The sequence below is a fragment of the Cornus florida genome, unplaced genomic scaffold (genome assembly GCF_030987335.1).
Source record: "Cornus florida cultivar Cherokee Brave unplaced genomic scaffold, ASM3098733v1 CherokeeBrave_3.0.0_Hap2_Chr09, whole genome shotgun sequence".
Taxonomy (NCBI): Eukaryota; Viridiplantae; Streptophyta; class Magnoliopsida; order Cornales; family Cornaceae; genus Cornus; species Cornus florida.
In genome coordinates this window covers 81,025,205-81,043,289 of record NW_026775579.1, presented here as the reverse complement: position 1 = coordinate 81,043,289, position 18,085 = coordinate 81,025,205, and the positions used below count along the sequence as shown (strand labels likewise).

At 34.6% G+C, this 18,085-nt stretch overlaps 2 protein-coding genes across 2 annotated transcripts; both read right to left on the bottom strand.

The window, feature by feature from the left end:
- Window positions 1-140: 140 nt before the first annotated feature.
- On the bottom strand, window positions 141-2,124 carry LOC132273380 (GRAS family protein RAM1-like). Its single transcript, XM_059774342.1, has one exon. The coding sequence runs from the start codon at window positions 1,589-1,591 to the stop codon at window positions 215-217; it is 1,377 nt and encodes a 458-aa protein (XP_059630325.1). The 5' UTR covers window positions 1,592-2,124; the 3' UTR covers window positions 141-214.
- A 7,077-nt stretch (window positions 2,125-9,201) lies between these two features.
- On the bottom strand, window positions 9,202-17,476 carry LOC132274607 (embryogenesis-associated protein EMB8). The gene is made up of 14 exons (XM_059775924.1): window positions 16,855-17,476; window positions 16,665-16,754; window positions 16,427-16,488; window positions 16,178-16,278; window positions 14,923-15,012; window positions 14,553-14,675; window positions 13,658-13,735; window positions 11,699-11,784; window positions 11,514-11,562; window positions 11,162-11,218; window positions 10,955-11,085; window positions 10,768-10,851; window positions 10,195-10,264; window positions 9,202-9,900 (listed from the first exon to the last, which is right to left on the bottom strand). Exons 1-14 carry the CDS (start codon window positions 17,100-17,102, stop codon window positions 9,448-9,450), a joined length of 1,722 nt encoding a protein of 573 aa, XP_059631907.1. The 5' UTR covers window positions 17,103-17,476; the 3' UTR covers window positions 9,202-9,447.
- Between the last annotated feature and the right edge of the window lie 609 nt (window positions 17,477-18,085).

Below are 18,085 nucleotides of genomic sequence, written 5' to 3'. Positions count from 1 at the left end.
AGAAAAGTACAAACTTGAACCAGTAAGTCTCACAAGACATCACTATAAAGAAAATGGCAAGACACAATTTTGATGCAGATCAAGTAATGAGAAGAAAAGTAATAGAAATGTCCATAAATATGAACTAATTAAGTAACAAAATTGAAATAATTTTGAATATGCATTGAACTATAGATTGATCAAATGTGGATTAATTAAAAGAATATATCTTCTATCATACACAATGCCATGAAGAGGCTGTTATGAGACACCTATCTTGCCACCCAAGAGATATAGCTCTCCCTTCATCTCTTTCAAAAACTCTGAATCCACCAATCTCTCCATCAACTTGAACTGGACAATAATGGCTCCTAATTTTCAACAGAAGTTTTGCTTGTATCATACACTTGGAACTCAAATTGACCCCAACAAACCCATGGCTCTCCAATCTCCCCTTCCATGTCTCCATCTTCTCATACTTGGGACACCCCGCGTCGCCTTTGTCGCAGTTCATAACGCTCTTGATCTCTCTCCCGAGGTGGTTCTTCTCGATGCTCAACCTCTCCGCGCTATCGAGTGGGAGGCAATCGTCCAACGAATCAAACATGGCTGCAAAATAATGGAGGGACTCCATGAATCTTGACAAGAAGCTCCGAGGGCTCCGGCTACCTTCTTGTTCCACGAAGACTACAATGGAGGGATCGAGTGAATGTACATATTTCAATGTGTCGGAGACTTTTGAGGAGCTATTCAAAGTGTTCAGATAGAAAACTAGGTTTACAGCCACGGTTTCGTTCTTCTTTTTCCTTAGGTTTACGAGTTTGGAGCCTGTCAGCAACCCTTGGAACTCGAACACCAGGTTCCGAAAACCCTTCGCAAAGCTCACTAGTCTTGTCTCGGTTTCTTGGAGCTCTTCCAAGCTTCTCCCAAACCCCGTGATTCGTAGCGATATTCGGTTTCCGATGGTGGCCTTTTCGGATAGGGATTGGATTAGGGAAGGCCATTGGAAGCCATATGAGACATCAAAGTCGATGACGTGCAATGCCCAATTGTTGCTATCTTCTTCTTTTTCGAAGGCCTCGAGTATGGCTTGGTTGGCTGTGAAATGAGCAAATTGGTAATATGGGGACACCCTATAGAACTCTAGAAAACCTAAGAACTCCTCTTCTGGCGTTGGTGCTTTCATGACCATGTCATGGAACGGTGACTTTGGTGTGAGAAGCCTCGCCACCAATCCGTCCGCGAAATAGGCCGCAACCCTTTGGACTGAATCTCCATTCAAGGACACATTTTGGTACAACTCACTCAGGTTCTCCACGGCCGAGTCAACGTTGTTTTCGTCGATGGAGGTGGCCGATATGAGCAGCAAATGGATCAAATGGAGACCCTTCCCATCCACAACATCCACCACTTTTCTCTTGTGGTCTAGTTTAGACATTTGTTCCCTTAGTTGGAGGAGACTTAGTATCTTCCCTTCACAACCTTCGTTTTTATTCAAAAGGTTGAACGCGGCTTCCCTTCTCTTCCTCTTCCTCTTAGCACCATTGCAATCATAATCCGTGACGACGGAAAGTCGGAGGGTCAAAAGCTCCTCCTCGTCTGTACCTTCCATTTCAAGGAGAGACAGCGATCGATCCCAACCCTCCTAGAATCGATTATAGAAGATATGAAAAATGAAAGAAAGACGAGACAAAGATCGAGAGAGATGGAGTGTGTATAGAAAAATGAGGGAGGAGATTTGAAATAGGGTTTTAATAGAGAAGTGGCAAAGAGAATAATTCCTGGCAAGTTCTTTTGTGTGAGAATGGGACCAAAGACAAAGAAGAGATAGGGTCGAATGAAGATAAAAAGGAAGGGTATCTTTTTGTTCTTCAAAATAACTGTCAAAGGTGAGGAAAGTGTTAGATTCTTTGTAGATTATTTTAGTATTGGTACCATTGGTATGGGGATGTCTTGAGGACTATGAAAAGGGTTTGTTGTTTTTGGGGTCCCTTGGGAGTTCGGAATGCTCGATAGATGTCATTCATAGTCGACAAAAAACAGCGGCAAAATATGTGGGAATCCAACCTACCGTCCCCCTTAGACTTGCCTCCTCTCTCTCTCTTTTTCTCTCCCTCACACACACACACAGTGACACACACACCCTTCTAGATGACCTAGACAACAAATACATATATATGCATTTTTTTCCTCATAAAACTTGTCATCTATGGCTTTGAATTGCAGTTGGATTTGTCCTAAAAAGCAATAAAGATTTTGGTTCTTTTCTTTGAAGGTATGCATAATACTAGCAAGAATAAAGTACCACAAGAGAAAAGAAGATGCTACTGTTCATTACTAGTACATTAATTTGACCATCTATAAGTTAATAATTTATAACTTAATAAAATTTATTAATCAACAATTATTTGAAGAACTAACTTCATTATATGATGGATAAATAACAGTTTTATTGTTTAATAATTGCTGTATTTTTGGGAAACTTTTTAGCTATAATTATCATAATATATGTGTGTGTGTGTGTGTGTGTGTGTGTGTGTGTTATATTTAAAAATTAAGTGTGTGTGTATTATTTAAAAATTAAGCTAGCAGCAAAGGAGATTAGACTTTCCCGTAACTTGGAGAAAGGTGTACACCGCCCTTGAAAATAGGTGCAAAGACTACTTTCATATGGAAAAGTCATCTTGGACCAATTTTGGTCCAAGAAGCAAGACTTTTTTTTATTTGGAAATTATTTACTTTTAGAAAAGGAAAAAAATAAAATCACTTTGGGCAGATTTGGCCCAACCCAAATGTGCACATAAAGCAGCATATTACACCTGCTAAATTTTTTTTATTAAAGTGTTCTAGAGAAACTATTTAATAAATAGTCGCATTTTGACTTAGTCGCATTTTGAAGAGGATGACTAATTAGTGAATTTTTTTGAAAAGTAGGGTTATATAATAATATAATAATTTTGATTTTGAAAACAAAAGGTAAGAAAGGGTTTGGAGTATTGTCATTTCAAAAGATTTTAATCACGAGTAAAATACTATATATATATATATACCACATGAGGAATATGTATATCCTATTTTTTATGAATTTAATTTTAATTAAATGGGCAATATTTATACTACTCTCAATTCACACACACATAAATATAGTTCAATGACTTTGTGGGAAAGTTCATGCGTACTGTAATTGAGTTGTTATTCACAATTTAGCAGTGAAAGTCTTGTTCAATGACTCTCTATGGTTGCTTGGGCTGGATGACTTTGTCAATTGTAATGGTTTGGACTAATTCATCAGGTTTGTTTATCTATTTTTTTTTTATAGTAAAATCTTAATTTGTTACCTCAATTTTGAGTAGGTATCATTATCATTATTAACTTTATTTAAAACAAATGGAGTCGATCAATTTTCAAGAAGTATTTATTTGAGCTTATATTTTTTATTAAATTTTTATATATATATAAAAAAAAAAACATAATTTCTCTTTTAATGTCCGGCACCCCTACACAGAATTGGTAAAACTCGATTATGCTGCGAGCGTGGCTCCAATGAGATTGATGGCATTCAAGAGGATTCGAATCTGAGACGTAACATTTTACAAGACGCTAAACATCAGAGTTGCGCCACTGAACCAGTTCCTTAAAGTTATTCTTTAATGATCTTATATGAAAACTAATATTTTTTTATTTTTTTAAATCTATATATGTTTTAGTTAATACTTTTACAGTCCACTGGCATGGTCTGCTCAATCTATGACACACTATATAGATTTAATCGAATTAATTAGAATGCTAGAATTATATTAGTCAAAAAAGCACATGCAAAAGGGGTACAGACCAAACAAACAGATACAAAGGAATTCTCAAATGGGCAACTGATTAAAACAAGTTTCTCGATACTTACACCATTAACGCTTTTATTGTTTTTCATGTTACTCTCGTTAATATCCGTACGCATGCATGCATTAAGTTTATTTTTTAAAAAAGAAAAGGAACTCATTTATTTTTTAGATCTTTCGAGATTGCAAGGTAAATTCTGAAGGTGTGCAATAACTTAATTATAAACTATTACATCATTTAAATCTAAATGTTTTTCACATGTAAAAGTCAAATTTACTGTGTCTGAATTTAGGATTTGTCCTAAAACCCTTTTAACCAAAAGTCACCCATGCATTTCCCTTTTTCTCTCTACGGGATTGAATTTGATTTCCCATGTGTAGTTAATCAACAACAAATTGTATGGTTATTCTATTGTGATTTAAAGGTCATGACTTTCAAAATCAAAATCTGCATTCTTATGTGAAAGTAAAACTGCGTATATCTGGTCCTTCTCAAATTCTATAATAACGGAGCATCGTGCAGGAATTTGTCCTTCCTTTTCTTTTCTTTTTCGTTTTTTGTTTATTTATTTTTCTTTTTTTAATGTTTGAAATGGTCAAATTTAAAACGTTGGAGATGAGTAAAATTATTCTATTGTAATTTAAAGATTACAAATTCCAAAATTAAAAATAATCTCTCCATGTAAAAGTAAAATCGCGTATATCTTATCATTTCTAGACTCCGTAAATCACCGAGTCACCCACGTAATTGTTTTTTCATCTTCCTTTCTCTCTCTAAGTGGGGTTGGATTTGATAAAATTCCCTTGAGTAGTTATCTTGTGTTTGTCTGTATTAGAATTGACAAACAAAAACGAAGTGATGATCATAGGGTGAACCGGAAGCTAATGGAATAAATGGGTGCATGATCTTACATTGAAAATGGTGTTTGAACAAGTCTGATAGGATCAACTCGGAATCTAGGGTCGCACATATATACAACATGTCCGGAATATATATATATATATACACACTTAAATGTCTTGCAAAAATATATATATATATATATATATATATAACAAATTCAAATGTCTTGTTGATGGAAGACATATGCTATAGGCTATAGCCTATAGCCTATAGGCAGATTTAATATATATATAGATATATATATATATACACTCCATGTATAAATTAATAAATTGAAATTCGTACAAAGGCAGTATGATTGAGTAGTAGACATGCCGACGGCTTATGCTTTTAAAACTATGGAAATCGACATATGGCGAATTCTCCCATATCCTAAGCAATTACTACAGTAGTTGCCAACGATCATTATATGTCCTATTCATTTAGATTAGCATCATCATAATATTATCATTATATGTCCTATTTATTTAGACTAGTATCATCTTAATATTATACCACTGCCGAAATTCTTTGATACTCTATATTTAGCATCTTCCATATATATATATATATATATTTGTACCTCAATCCATGGTCGTAGCCAACTAATTACATATATATCTATCAATTAGCCTATTAGTATAGCATTTTAGATTATAAAATTGTTACTCTTTATGTCTTCTGGTGTGAACTTGTGAAGAAACATTTGGAGGCTTTAGGCTTAGGATCTAAAAAGTTGCAGCATATTTTTTTGTTAGATATTAGTATGATTAGTTTTCATACATAGATATAGGTTCGAGACGGGATAAGAAAAAAAAGCCTATCCTACTAAGCTAACCCTATTTCGATTGTTATAATTAATCTGAATTATAGAATTATTTGAAATTAACAAAATTAGTTTGTAATATCGTCTTTCAATTAAGTACCTAATTATCATATTTAACATGTCCTTTGTAAAGAAGTGATTTTTATCGTTAGAATTTGTGGACTTTGATGCAAATTAAGCTAATCCCAAAATATATATATATATATATATATATATATATATATATATATATATAATAAAAACATATTTAAAGGAAAGATGTTATAAACATTAGTTATATGGTTTGAACATTGGTCTCCAAAATAAATTGAGTTTTCGAGTTCTCTTACGAAAAATATTGTGGGTATGTTTAAAAATATATATACATTTAAATAGTAGGAATCCTTTCCAGCTTGACGGCAACCAGAGATAATATAGTTTTGGAAACAGTTGAGGTAGTAGTTAATGTTGAAGATGACAAAGTCATTGGTCTCTGTTAAGTTCAACCACCAGATGCCCTATCATGACCTCCATTTCAAGTTTTTCACTTCTATTATTTTTCTTTTTTCATAAATACGAAAACACAAACACACACATATTAGTCTAGCATACTAGACTCGCAGCTTTAAATTCGTAATCTTTAGACTTAAGGTGATCACGATAAAGTAATCTTATCATTGCGCCAACATCCACCCTCATTAAAACTGTATCATATTTTGATTATAAATCTGCTATAATTATTTATAATCAAATAATTAAATACAACGTGATAATTAAAATAAATGATGTTTCCGTGAATTAAATTTGAATTAAGAACCAATTTAGAAGACAAGGTACAATTAAAAGGACAAATTTTGTTAGAAGAACTGAACTTAGATATCATAATCCATAGTATAAATGTAATAAAGGAGAATTTAGGAGTAATGATCAAGAAAATGGATAAAAGGGCTGAGATTACAAAGTAAAAACAAGCTGGCTTTGATTTTGTTTCTCTTGGTTTCTATGTGAGAATATTCTTCCATCTAGAACAAGGGTCAGACACTGGTTTTTTAATATATATATATATATATATATAGACAGGCACTGTAGTAATTGAAGAGGAAACTTCTATTCTATTCTTTCAACCTGATTTTTTGGTGCAACATGGACGTCACATTTGTCTTCGTCTGCTTTGATTCCTTCATTGTAAAGGTCTTTTTCTCACCTAAAAGCCTTATCTTTTATTAAGAACCACAAGAAAGGAAGGTATAATATATATATATATATATATAAAGAAATGGTCAAGGACAATTTTTTCTAAGATTTTTTTTTTATTGTTTACAAGGGATATTATGACCCACAGCCAGAAATGTGCCAAGAAAAAAAGTATACTACCCAGCTTTCTGATTTTGTTGTTATATTGATACCTTCTAAAGTGGGACATCGTGGTATGCACACCACGTTTAATTCATATTAAGACAATTTGCTGGTTATGTATATGCTTACGTTTTGTGTCACACACACAGGGGCGGAGGAATCGTGTGCCCAGGGCGTGTGCTCCCTTGAAAAAATAAAAATTAGTACTATTATGTGTATTTTTTTTTTTTCTTGAAAGTTTAAATATGTCCCTCTCAAAAAAAACATTTAATGATATATTCAGGGTGATTTAGTCATTCTATCTATCAAAATATTCAGTCATTTGATCTACACGGCTGTACTAACTATTGTATACTATAATTTGTAATTGTTTATTTTGGCATTCAATAAAAATATTATCAAAATCTATATTTGGTTCTTATATTTGTCAATTACTTTAATTATCCTTTTCAGTTCAACAAATCAATATTGGTATTGAATGATTTTTTTTGTTTGCCTTTTGATTTGAAAATAATAATAATAATAAAATAAAAAATAGGTTATTAGTTAGATTTTTTTGATGTGAAAAAAAATAAAATAAAATCTAATGTTAGTTGAATTTTTTTTGTTTTCCGTCAAATACACTGTGCCCCCCTAAAATTGAATCCTGGCTCCGCCCCAGCACACGCACGTGTGCGCATATATATATATATATATATATAACATAATGAAAAGTAAAAAAAATAGTTATTTATGAGCAACAAATATAACATAATGAAAAGTAAAAAAAATAGTTATTTATGAGCAACAATGGCCCATTCTAATATATATATATATATATATATATATATATATATTGTATTGCACTGCCTAGACCAAGCCCATTCATTGACTAAGTATTAATACCATGATGAGTAGGTCACCAAACAAATAACCAATGTGATAGATGGCATGAGACTTTCAATAAAAATTCTCTGTTAGATCTTGTCCTGAGCCAGATGGGCTTTAACTCTTTTGACATTAGGTTGGGTATGGTTTATTGTTGTCTTGAGCGAGATGGGCTAACTCTTCGGCATTAGATTGGGTTTGGTTTAGTGTAATGGGCTTTACAAGCCATCGTGGACCCAACGCCCTAGCCCAAATGCCTGATTCAGTGCGAAGATATTCTACTCACTTAAAAGCATTTCTAGCATTATTTCAATTGAACAGATAAATACGCACGCTATCATAAGTTGAAATGCTAGGGGATAGTCACACGTGTCCTCTTTTTAGTAGATCTATGGTTGTGATTCAAGCACAACTGGAGGTAAACATAACTCAGTAAAATATTTACAACTCAGTAAAAAGTTTAGAATTATTCAAATATTATTTTTTGTGACTCACCTGACACGCTCTAAGCCTTTGATTTAAAATATACTTCCTATCCCTGTATTGTCTCTCTTGCTGCTCTGGATTGCAATCTTCTTGCTTGAATTAATATATTTATTTATTTTCTGGGTTTTTTTTTTTTTTTTTTTTTTTTTTTTTTTGGCTATATCTAAGTATGTATCTGGTTTATCCAATTTTTTTTTTCGAACCATATAATATCTAAAATTATGAAAATTACACTGATTAACAAGCATAAAAAGCTAACTTAGTGCACAAGGCTCCGACTCTACATGCTTAGAAGCTATTTTCCATTTTGAACCAGTGTAGTTTTCCATAGAAGCTCCGACATCTTGTATGTATCTAGTTTATCCATTTTTTTTCCTGGCCATATAATATCTAAAATTATGAAAATTACACTGATTAACAAGTATAAAAGGCTAACTTGGTGCACAAGGCTCTGACACCTCTACATGCATGGAAGCTATTTTCCATTTTGAACCCGTGATCTCTAAATCAAAATGGAACCTCCTCACCGTGCACCAACGAAAATACAAATGCCCCTCATGAACTTGAAATTGAGGCACCCCCATGAAGGATGGTGAAAAGTTGGAATGCAGATTATGCAGCATTCAGCTCAAAGTAAGCTTCTTAAGCATGTGTGAGCAACCAGATTCACTTTCTTGGACAAGTGATCCAACAATGCAGGTACAAAATATTTCACTTCGGTTGAATATTCTTCTACTATCCAAATAAAGCTTACACATTTGCTTAGTTCTCAAATGGTGATTAGTCCGGAACCGTGTAATAATTTGTCACTATCCGGGACCCTAAGAGAAAGCAATTGAGTGGCCCCAAGTGGGTGAAAATGGGCTCTGTATAACAAATTTTCTCTTGTATGCCCTGCTGCTCAGTTAGACAGGCTACTGATCTGCCTTACAGTTCTAGCCTTTCTGGGTTGTTTTCGTTTTTCGGTTATCCATCAGAAGAAAAGAAAGAAAGAAGATAGAAAATAGAAAAACATCTTCTTAATATGGTAAAACTGAATGTTTAGATGCATGAGAGTCTAAATAACCCAATTATCCCATGCTAATTTCGAAAAGTTTTCGACCTGTATTATCTACACCCACCAGATGGTTCACAATTTTACATGGAAACATACGAGTCAACCTAGGTGACAACGAAGATTTCAAAATGAGAATCAACACGAGTACATATTTACCGATTACCACTATGGAGATCTATGTCTACTGTAACTTTGCAGGTGAGACATTCTTGAGCTTCTTTCTAAAGAGAAACTGAAGAGCTGCACTTACCAGTGGCCAACTTGATGTGATGGCAATGAAACCAAGAAGCCATATTGATCTTCTATTTTGAAGATAAAGCTGATCTAAGAATCTTTTAACCGGAGCAGTTATGTCAAGAGACTCAGAATCCTTTATGTTTGAAACTCGCTTGGAGGTTTGGGCACCGTTGGGCATGCTATCCCACTTACCTTCACTTTTGAGCTCACCTTGTTCTGTATCTAAAGCCAATTCTTTAGTCGTGTTATGAATCCGCTCCACTTCAGATGAGTCTTGGACCACATTATTTGTTGTCAGCTCATTGCCCATTGCAGACACCATTCCATCTGATACATTTAGATATGGACCCTGATCGATTGAAGACTCCATTGAAGAATGCAGCCCAGGATTCTGTGCCTGCATAAATAAAACAACAAAAATGTATAAATGGTCTGAAATGGATGGTAAATTACATAATAATCGAGTTATTGATTTTCTTTTTTGTGAGAGAATATTCTAATATTCTATAAAATTATGTATTTTGTCTATTAGGTTCCGCTGCCTGGACCTACTAAAATTGTTTCAGTTTGATAAGCACCTGAATGAGATGTAGCGTGAAACAGCCAAAATTGCTGTATACCTACTTCTATGTACAACTACCAGTTAAGCAGCAGACTAAAAGACTAAAAAGGTAATGAAAATGATTTGCACCTTCTTTTGGCTATGCATAAATGGACTAGAATGTAGAACACTCAGGAATTCATAAGCTGCCCCAACCCACCTGCAATAAAAAGAATGAGTGAAACTGTACCCCCATATTCATTACTATTGTTATAAGTTCTACAATTGTTCAAGTAGCAAAATGATTCTGATGCGTCAGAAATCACATTAACAAAAACTGTTCGCCATAATCCTAGTAGCCATCTAACTTCTGCAGCTTATTCAGCTTACTATTTAAACCAAGATCAATAAGAGGGTTGCAGGCTAGACAAACAATGTGTAAATTGCGGAACACTGACAACAACTAGAAAACATGGTGATTAAAAGTCCTAAGTAAAATTTTGACTGTTAACACATTTATATAAATGTTGAGGTATAATTGAATAATGTAAGGCTGGAATCTGTTATCAGAACTACAGTTGTATAGTTTTCCTTGCAAAGTTTTAGGAAATAAATGGATTCCAAAAGATCAAATCTAGTAGACTTCCATGGTCATGATTAAATATTTTGAACGCCGAAAATGTAAAGAGCATAATATCCCAAGAAAATATAAGTATAAAGTACCATAGGCCAGATGCTGTTATTCCCTCAAAAAATGCAAGATGCCCTCCATGCTGTGTTGTAGCCAGAACAATATTTTTATTTGCTCTATGATGGAAATCATGGAAGAAAAAGTTCAGATAAGATATTCAATGGACAAGGAAAAACTGAAAAAGGGTATTAAGAAAAAGGAAACTCCTGTCTCTTCCACCTGCATTCATCCCATGGAATGGCTTCCCTAGTACAAAGTGGATCATCCAAAGCACTGATGCAGAGTAGTGGCACGGACACATTTTTCACATAACTAGTACTGCTACAACGCCTGTAATACGTATCTACAGTCTTGAGGAAAAAATATGCAACTATCAATAACTTGTAGGGGAAAAGCATTTGAGATAGGGAGAGAGAGAGAGGTTACCTCAAATTTCCCAACAAGACAGGTGGCGTAGTTGTCAAAATCTCGAATAGAACGTGACTATTCAAGCACAAGGAAATAGACAAAAATTGACAATATTAGTTAGAAGAAAGGAGAAAAAGCCTACATAATGACACAAAATGCAGTTTATGATACAAAGTAAAAAAGCAAAAAGCAAGTAAGTATTATTAAAGCCTTGAAGATGCTCATCAGGAGTTTTGCAGTAGGTAGAGGCAACCTTAACCCAGTTCCCCAGCGGGGAAACAACAAGAAACACACAACAGTTTGAAGCATGGATACAGACACAAGACATATACAATACATAAGATAATACTATTTCAGAGAGCAAAATAACCTTTTTAATGCCTTCCCAATCAGCAAGACGAGAATAGTGAGGTTGATGTCTGCATTGAAGGTTTAGATGTTATAATCAAAGAGTTACAATCAAAGTAGAAATGATTTTTTTAAAGTTTCAAGCAGCAAAATTGCCATATTAAATCTCATGTACAAATCTCAATTAAGAAGGTAGTGCCGACATACAATGATGCATAACCTTGAAGGCCAATGGTCAGAGCTCTGTCGTACAACTTCTGTATGAGCCTGCGACCAATGAACCTATCACCAATCTGAGAAATAGATAAAACAGGATGTAAATTCCACTTGGATAACAAATGATAAGAATTGATATTAAATGTGCATTTAAGGATTCTTGCAAAGAAATTCTCCCGAGAGACATTTATCTGTTCATGTCAAAGTAGCAGCTAACTTGGTTCGAAATATAAGGTAAGAAAACAATGGCAACCACGGTCCCAGAGGGGAGGCACTGCGATTGATTCTAACCATATGTTCGATATTAGTATCAGGTAGCAGATTGACCAGTTGTAAACATCATATTGGATGACCAATAATGATGAAATTTTGTTTCTATTTATCCACTAAAAACACACACAAACATACTAAAGATACTTCCAGTATACTTTTAGGATCATAGCACAAGGCTTAAGACGAAATCAAAACGATGGCTTTTCTTATTAAATCTTGATCAATTGAAGCCGCTTTCTGGTCCAAATCTCTGCTTGATGATTGCACTCACTCCTTGTCATGCTTCCATTTGACCTTTGGTGATGTTGATTCCAAACATCCAGGTAAAATTAAATATCTATTTGAGAATGTAATGCCTGTTACTAAGACAAGCAGAATGAAATTTCTTTCTATATAAGAGTTTAAGTAGATGCTCAAAAAAAATTACAAACATGTTCAAGTCTTCTAGAGATAAAAGATCCCATGAATTATCACTGCATTTGTCAATAATCAGTCTAGAGTAACTTGTTAATTTTAGTTCAAAATCATCCTGAAATCCTCTATCCTCAAAGTAATACATAATGATATAGAAGTTTGATTGGGTTTTGCATATGTTATATGCATTCTGACATATAGTGACACTGTGCGATACAGTGCAAGATGTTAGGTGTGTCTCAAGTCTATTCCTTCTAGCACCTCGTGTAGAGGGAAATAAATGTTGTATCATGTATGAATTCAGACAGATAATGACATTTTGTGCGATATGGTGCCAAATGTTAGGTGTCTTTAGCCTATTCTTCTCAGCAACCCAGGGTGGAGGAACCAACACTGGGTAATGGCAATTCGGCAATGCAGTTGGGAATGTTAAGGACGACCTTTAAGTTCACCATGCCACAAATGGCATGATTCAGCAAATTTCTACTGCTTGTGGAACTGCATTTTTTTTTTAATATAACTCATAATTGGTGGTCATTCGGATTTTTTTTTTTTTTTTTTGGGCTGCAAAATCTATATAGTTTATGATGTATACTAGCAATCCATTGTCCAACATTGTGGTACAAGATCCTACCATGGCTCAAAACCCTAATATGTTCCTTTTGTACATGCAATCATTCTTAATACCAGTAGATTTTCTCCTCAAATTATCAAGTGTATTTTTTGGGTACCATCACAGGAAAAACAGGTAGCATTAGTAGAATCAGCACATAGCTCTTCACATATTTATTGCGACTGTTTGGCTGGTAGAGACTTGAAACTTGTCTGTCGGATGTTTTTGAAAGTTTTTACCACGTCTGATTGACGGTCTAGTAACTCTAGTTACATGTACACTTCAAAATAGGAGAAGCACCCATGCCAGAACAATGAAACATAGGTACAAGTTGTGAGATATGTGTCCAACACATCTACTGTTGAGCATATACCTGTTATCTCATGCTGGTCAGTATTTGCCAAATAAACAAATGATCAAACCCGAGTAGATAAAAGAAAAAAATTAACAGCTTCAACAATTCATTATGTCCCTAAGACCTATGAAGGGAGAATTCAACTCTAGGAGTACCCTATACCAGATACACTTAACAGACTTCATGTAAAATATGACATAGGTGATTAGTTTTCTTGGTTTTCTCCTTGTGCATCTATAATTATCACAGCACTACACTTGCTAAAATCGTTTCATTGTCAAATCTAAACACAAACCAGAAGGTCCCATGGAGAGCAGATAGCAACAGCCCCCGCAATGGGAACATTCTCCCTGTCCTCTCCAAGATATTTTACCTGAAAACAATCATTTTTAGATAAATAAGAATATGTCAAGTTGTTAACATTTTATATAAGGATGGCAAAATAAATAAATAAATAATTAAAAAATTGATGAAAATTATGTATGAAGTACAAAATATTGGCATCTAGTCAAAGATTCTACAAGTGAATGGCATCAGATATCATCTATTACTAACCAATATAGATTACAGAGTCCAGCAATGTTAATCATCAAAATGAGGAATTGATTGCTCACAGATAACTATTTGATTGCATTACAACATCACAATTAACTCCTTCATTGCACATTAAGGTAAGCAACTGATCAGGTATCCAGGTAGCCAAGTTACTCCTCCATTGCATAATCTTGGAGACAATTGCATTTGCTGTTATATACTACCCATCAGAATTTTTCTTTTTTTAAACCTAAGGAGGAGAAAGAGATGGTAGTATGGATGAGATCATTGACCTGAAGAAAATTAAGGTCTTTTTTTTTTGTGTTGCACTATCGTAAAGACCAACAAGTAGTGGTCAAGAAAGCTCATGATGAAGCCACTTTCGCTTGCAATAATGATATCCTTGCCTAGGATGTATCAGTTACCTATCTGGCTAGCTTTTGTTATTATATATTTCTTCTAAGTACCATGCCATGTCCTTCAGTTTTGATATTCTATAGGTATATCTAGCCAACAAGTCTTTTATATGTTTGACAATGAAGTTGGATATATTAGAAAGGAAATTAAAGTATTTTAAAAGAAACTATTTTGACATGTTTAAAGACAGTTCCACATGCTTGGGGCTTGCAATAATGAAAATACACAAGCTAATATACCAAAATGTTTGCACCAATGCTAGTTCCAATAGCAAACAATGGAGCCTTGGGATATTCGTGATGGAGATAATCAAGGATTTCCCGTAGATCCTCTGTCCACCCAGCATTATAAAAGCAATCAGTCTGCATAGGTTGAATAAAAATAAGATATTAAATTAAAATTTTGAGGACAGTGATAAAGTAGATACTTTAGAAACACTTCATCAACTATAAATGTAAGTTTAGAAAATCGAGAGTCAAAGAGATACCAAAAAGTGAATAACAACCAACAGGTTTGTTGCATAATTTCTAGCATCTTAGAGGAACCAAAATTATAAAATTCAGTCTGTTCCAGCTAATTGATTGCATCGAATTTTCAAAGGAAACTTACAGTGACTGAAATGCCACCTAATCCTCGGTGGTTGCTAACAACAACGTTCCATCCATGCTTGGCAATATTGAAGGCAAGATGCTTTATATACTGCAATATGTATGGTAAAAAATTTTAACAAAAAATAGGTATTCTTCATATACGGAAAGAGCTTCAACATGTTTTAAAAATAAAACATAAAAAATGACGAGCAAACTTTACTCCCTCTCTACAACTAATTCAATCTTGTCAACAGAGATTAAAGGTTTTGGACACAAATCAAGGACCAAATCCTAGTTCATACCTATACCTATAAGGTTGGCATATAATCAATGGTGTCAGATGGTAAATTACCATGCACCACTATGCCCTGCGTTATATTTGTTCTCTGTTCTTTCTGAAGCCATTCACTACTTTGTAGACCAACTCTTGATTATTAAATATTCCAATTAATTTGAGATTTTTAAAAATAAAATCAGTACAATAGCTAAATTGATTGCAATACCTCAAAAAAAATAAAATAAAAAAATTCTGATTGTGGGAGCCAATTTCAAGAAAGCTCAAGTTGTTCAAAATAAAAAATTGAGAACAAGAATCAAGAGATGAACCACTATATTGAAAAGAAATCACTAAGGTACATTACCAAAAAAAAAATCAAAATCATTGAGCTACAAAAGTAGAAGAACCAAGAAGCTAAATACTTCAAAATCCCTAAAAAGGCCTATGCGAGCTCCAAAAAATGGAACTCTATCAGATCTTTTATAATAATTGACAGTCACATCTGCACTCATCTCTTAGATGCATGTCATTTCCAAAATCATGTTCCTTTCATACGAGCAATTTAAATATATATAAATATACTGGTATAAAAAACTATCAATTCTACCACTTGGCCATTAGTCCAGCTAGTATAACCTCTCCTCCTCGAAGGGGAAGCGAGGGGTTCGAGCCCCATAGTGAGCATTTGTGTGTGAGTAATGTAAAAAAAAAAAATTCTTGATGCATCAAATGAACTTTTAAATTATTTTATCCATCGAGTTTTAAAAATTCACAGGAAATTCTAAAGTACTCAAACAAATTCCTAAGTAACCAAGAAAATTTGTCAAACTCACACGCTACCAACTCTGCACCTCAAAGTAACCAGTTAGTTCCCATCATATTTTCAAACAAAATTCAGTCAGCAAACTTATATCATAGTAAAGACCGAATTCAAGTCATAGAAGCACTTTGAGACATGATTTGAAATTGGAATGACGGAATGAAGTACATAACTTACAGCATCAGAAGAATCACTTGTCAAGCCAGGGATCACCACCACAATGGGGGTTTGATCATCTTTAGAAATTGCATTATTCTTGTTCATAATTCCTTCCATAACTGAGTAATAAAAGTATGCATGAATAAGAGAACATAAAAATAAAAAATAAAAAAAAAATCACAACATTTGTTAGTCTGGTCAACTTCAAATATATGACTATTATGTTTGTACAGAGTCATTTAATTGATGTCAAATGTTTTTCATTACCATCAGATCTCGCTAGCCAGTCCAGAGCAAGAGTTCCACCATCAGATGCATGAAACAATTGTCTGAAATCATATACAAATATTTTAGTTAGAGAAGCATCTTGAATGACATTTCAAGAGTCTAATGGTAATGTTTAATCTTTTAACCAAATTTCCGAAAAAAAAATTTATAATCCCACCAAAACTACACACGAACATGATTGTATATATAGTATGTTCAAAAACCATATTCAGCTCACCTTCTATAGCTTACAACAGGGGGTTTCCCATAGAAACTCAAAAAAGTGGTCTGAATATGAGGACTGGATAGCCACGGCGTTACCAAGTACCTGCAAAACATTCAAGAACAAAATACCCAATGACAATTGACACCCAGAATCCCCAATGCACACACAAACACACACACAGCGATTCAACAATTGTACATACCTGCCGTGAAGAATTCGACATTTGGAGGCAACGCCATTGTAGATCTGAGAGCACGAATTGAATGTCAGCGTCACCGGAGACCCCCGAAATCCGGTGAGGAGATCTTGGAGGAAGTGGAACTCCAAGAATTTGTAGAAGAAAGCAACCCAAACAAATAGAAAACCCAACACGTAGTGCGATGTGGGTATCATTGTGATTGCTCTGTAGAGGAGTTTATAGGGTGATTCAATCGATTCCGAGCAATCCATGGTGGGAAATTTGAGACGGAGAAATCAAGAGGAAAGGAAAGCGTAATAAATGATGTGTGAATGGGTTTGGTGAGCGAATGTGTAATTGAATGATTGGTGGTGTTTGGATTGAGTGAATTGAAGGGAGTGAGTTTTGGGTAATGGTGGGTGAGGAAAGACAATGAGGTGGAAGAAGGAAACAGTTTATGTTTGTGCGTAATGTGAATCGTCAAGCATGGATTGTTAGACAGACAGACGTTGAAATTTTGTGTCTGCAATAACTGCATGAATATGTTTAATGTGGGCCACACTTTATATGTAATCACAAATTTTTATATTTATTTTTTATAGCTAGATACCCACGTACAGTGAAAGTAGGTGGGTACGTGAAACCGCCCCCCGGGGGGGGGGGGGGACGTGCAATAGGTGGGTACGTGAAACCGCCCCCGGGGGGAGGGGGGAGGACGTGCAAAAGTTTAAAAAAATTAGAATATAATACAGTCACACTTCCTGAAGTTTGACAAAAAAATTCACAAATGACAGTTATTCATTTTTTAGACAAAGACACCCCTTCAAGTTTGAAAAATGGACAAAGCGACTCCTGACAATAGTGAATTGACTTTATTACCCTTTGATATAAAGTTGATATTTTAGTTGCCTTAAATGCCCTTGGATTAAACCCAAACCTTTATTCTTTTCTCTTTGTATATATATACACATACACTACATAATCACCGCCCATCACCGCCGTTGCCAAAACCCGCCTAATCCCAACCCATCACCAATTGTCGCCGTCGCCACCACCAATTGCCTCCGTCGCCAGCACCCATATAATCCCAATCATCAATTGCCGCCACCACCCACACAATCCTCGCCTCTCAAACCCACCACCAATCCATGGCTTAATCATCATGAACAATAGTACAAATCACTGGAAATTTAATTTCTATGAATCACATGCCTTTGCTCGCTCCGGAGTAAATCACTTCTCTGAAGTAGCATAA

Bases quoted from the DNA above. Each gene is read 5' to 3' on its own strand.
- LOC132273380 (XM_059774342.1), bottom strand. From the start codon at position 1,591: ATGGAAGGTACAGACGAGGAGGAGCTTTTGACCCTCCGACTTTCCGTC.
- LOC132274607 (XM_059775924.1), bottom strand. From the start codon at position 17,102: ATGGATTGCTCGGAATCGATTGAATCACCCTATAAACTCCTCTACAGA. The intron at 11,563-11,698 runs GTATGTCGGCAC...CCTTCAATGCAG, and splicing joins CTTCAAGGTTATGCATCATT to ACATCAACCTCACTATTCTC. The intron at 10,852-10,954 runs GTGGAAGAGACA...TTTCCATCATAG, and splicing joins ATTCCATGGGATGAATGCAG to AGCAAATAAAAATATTGTTC.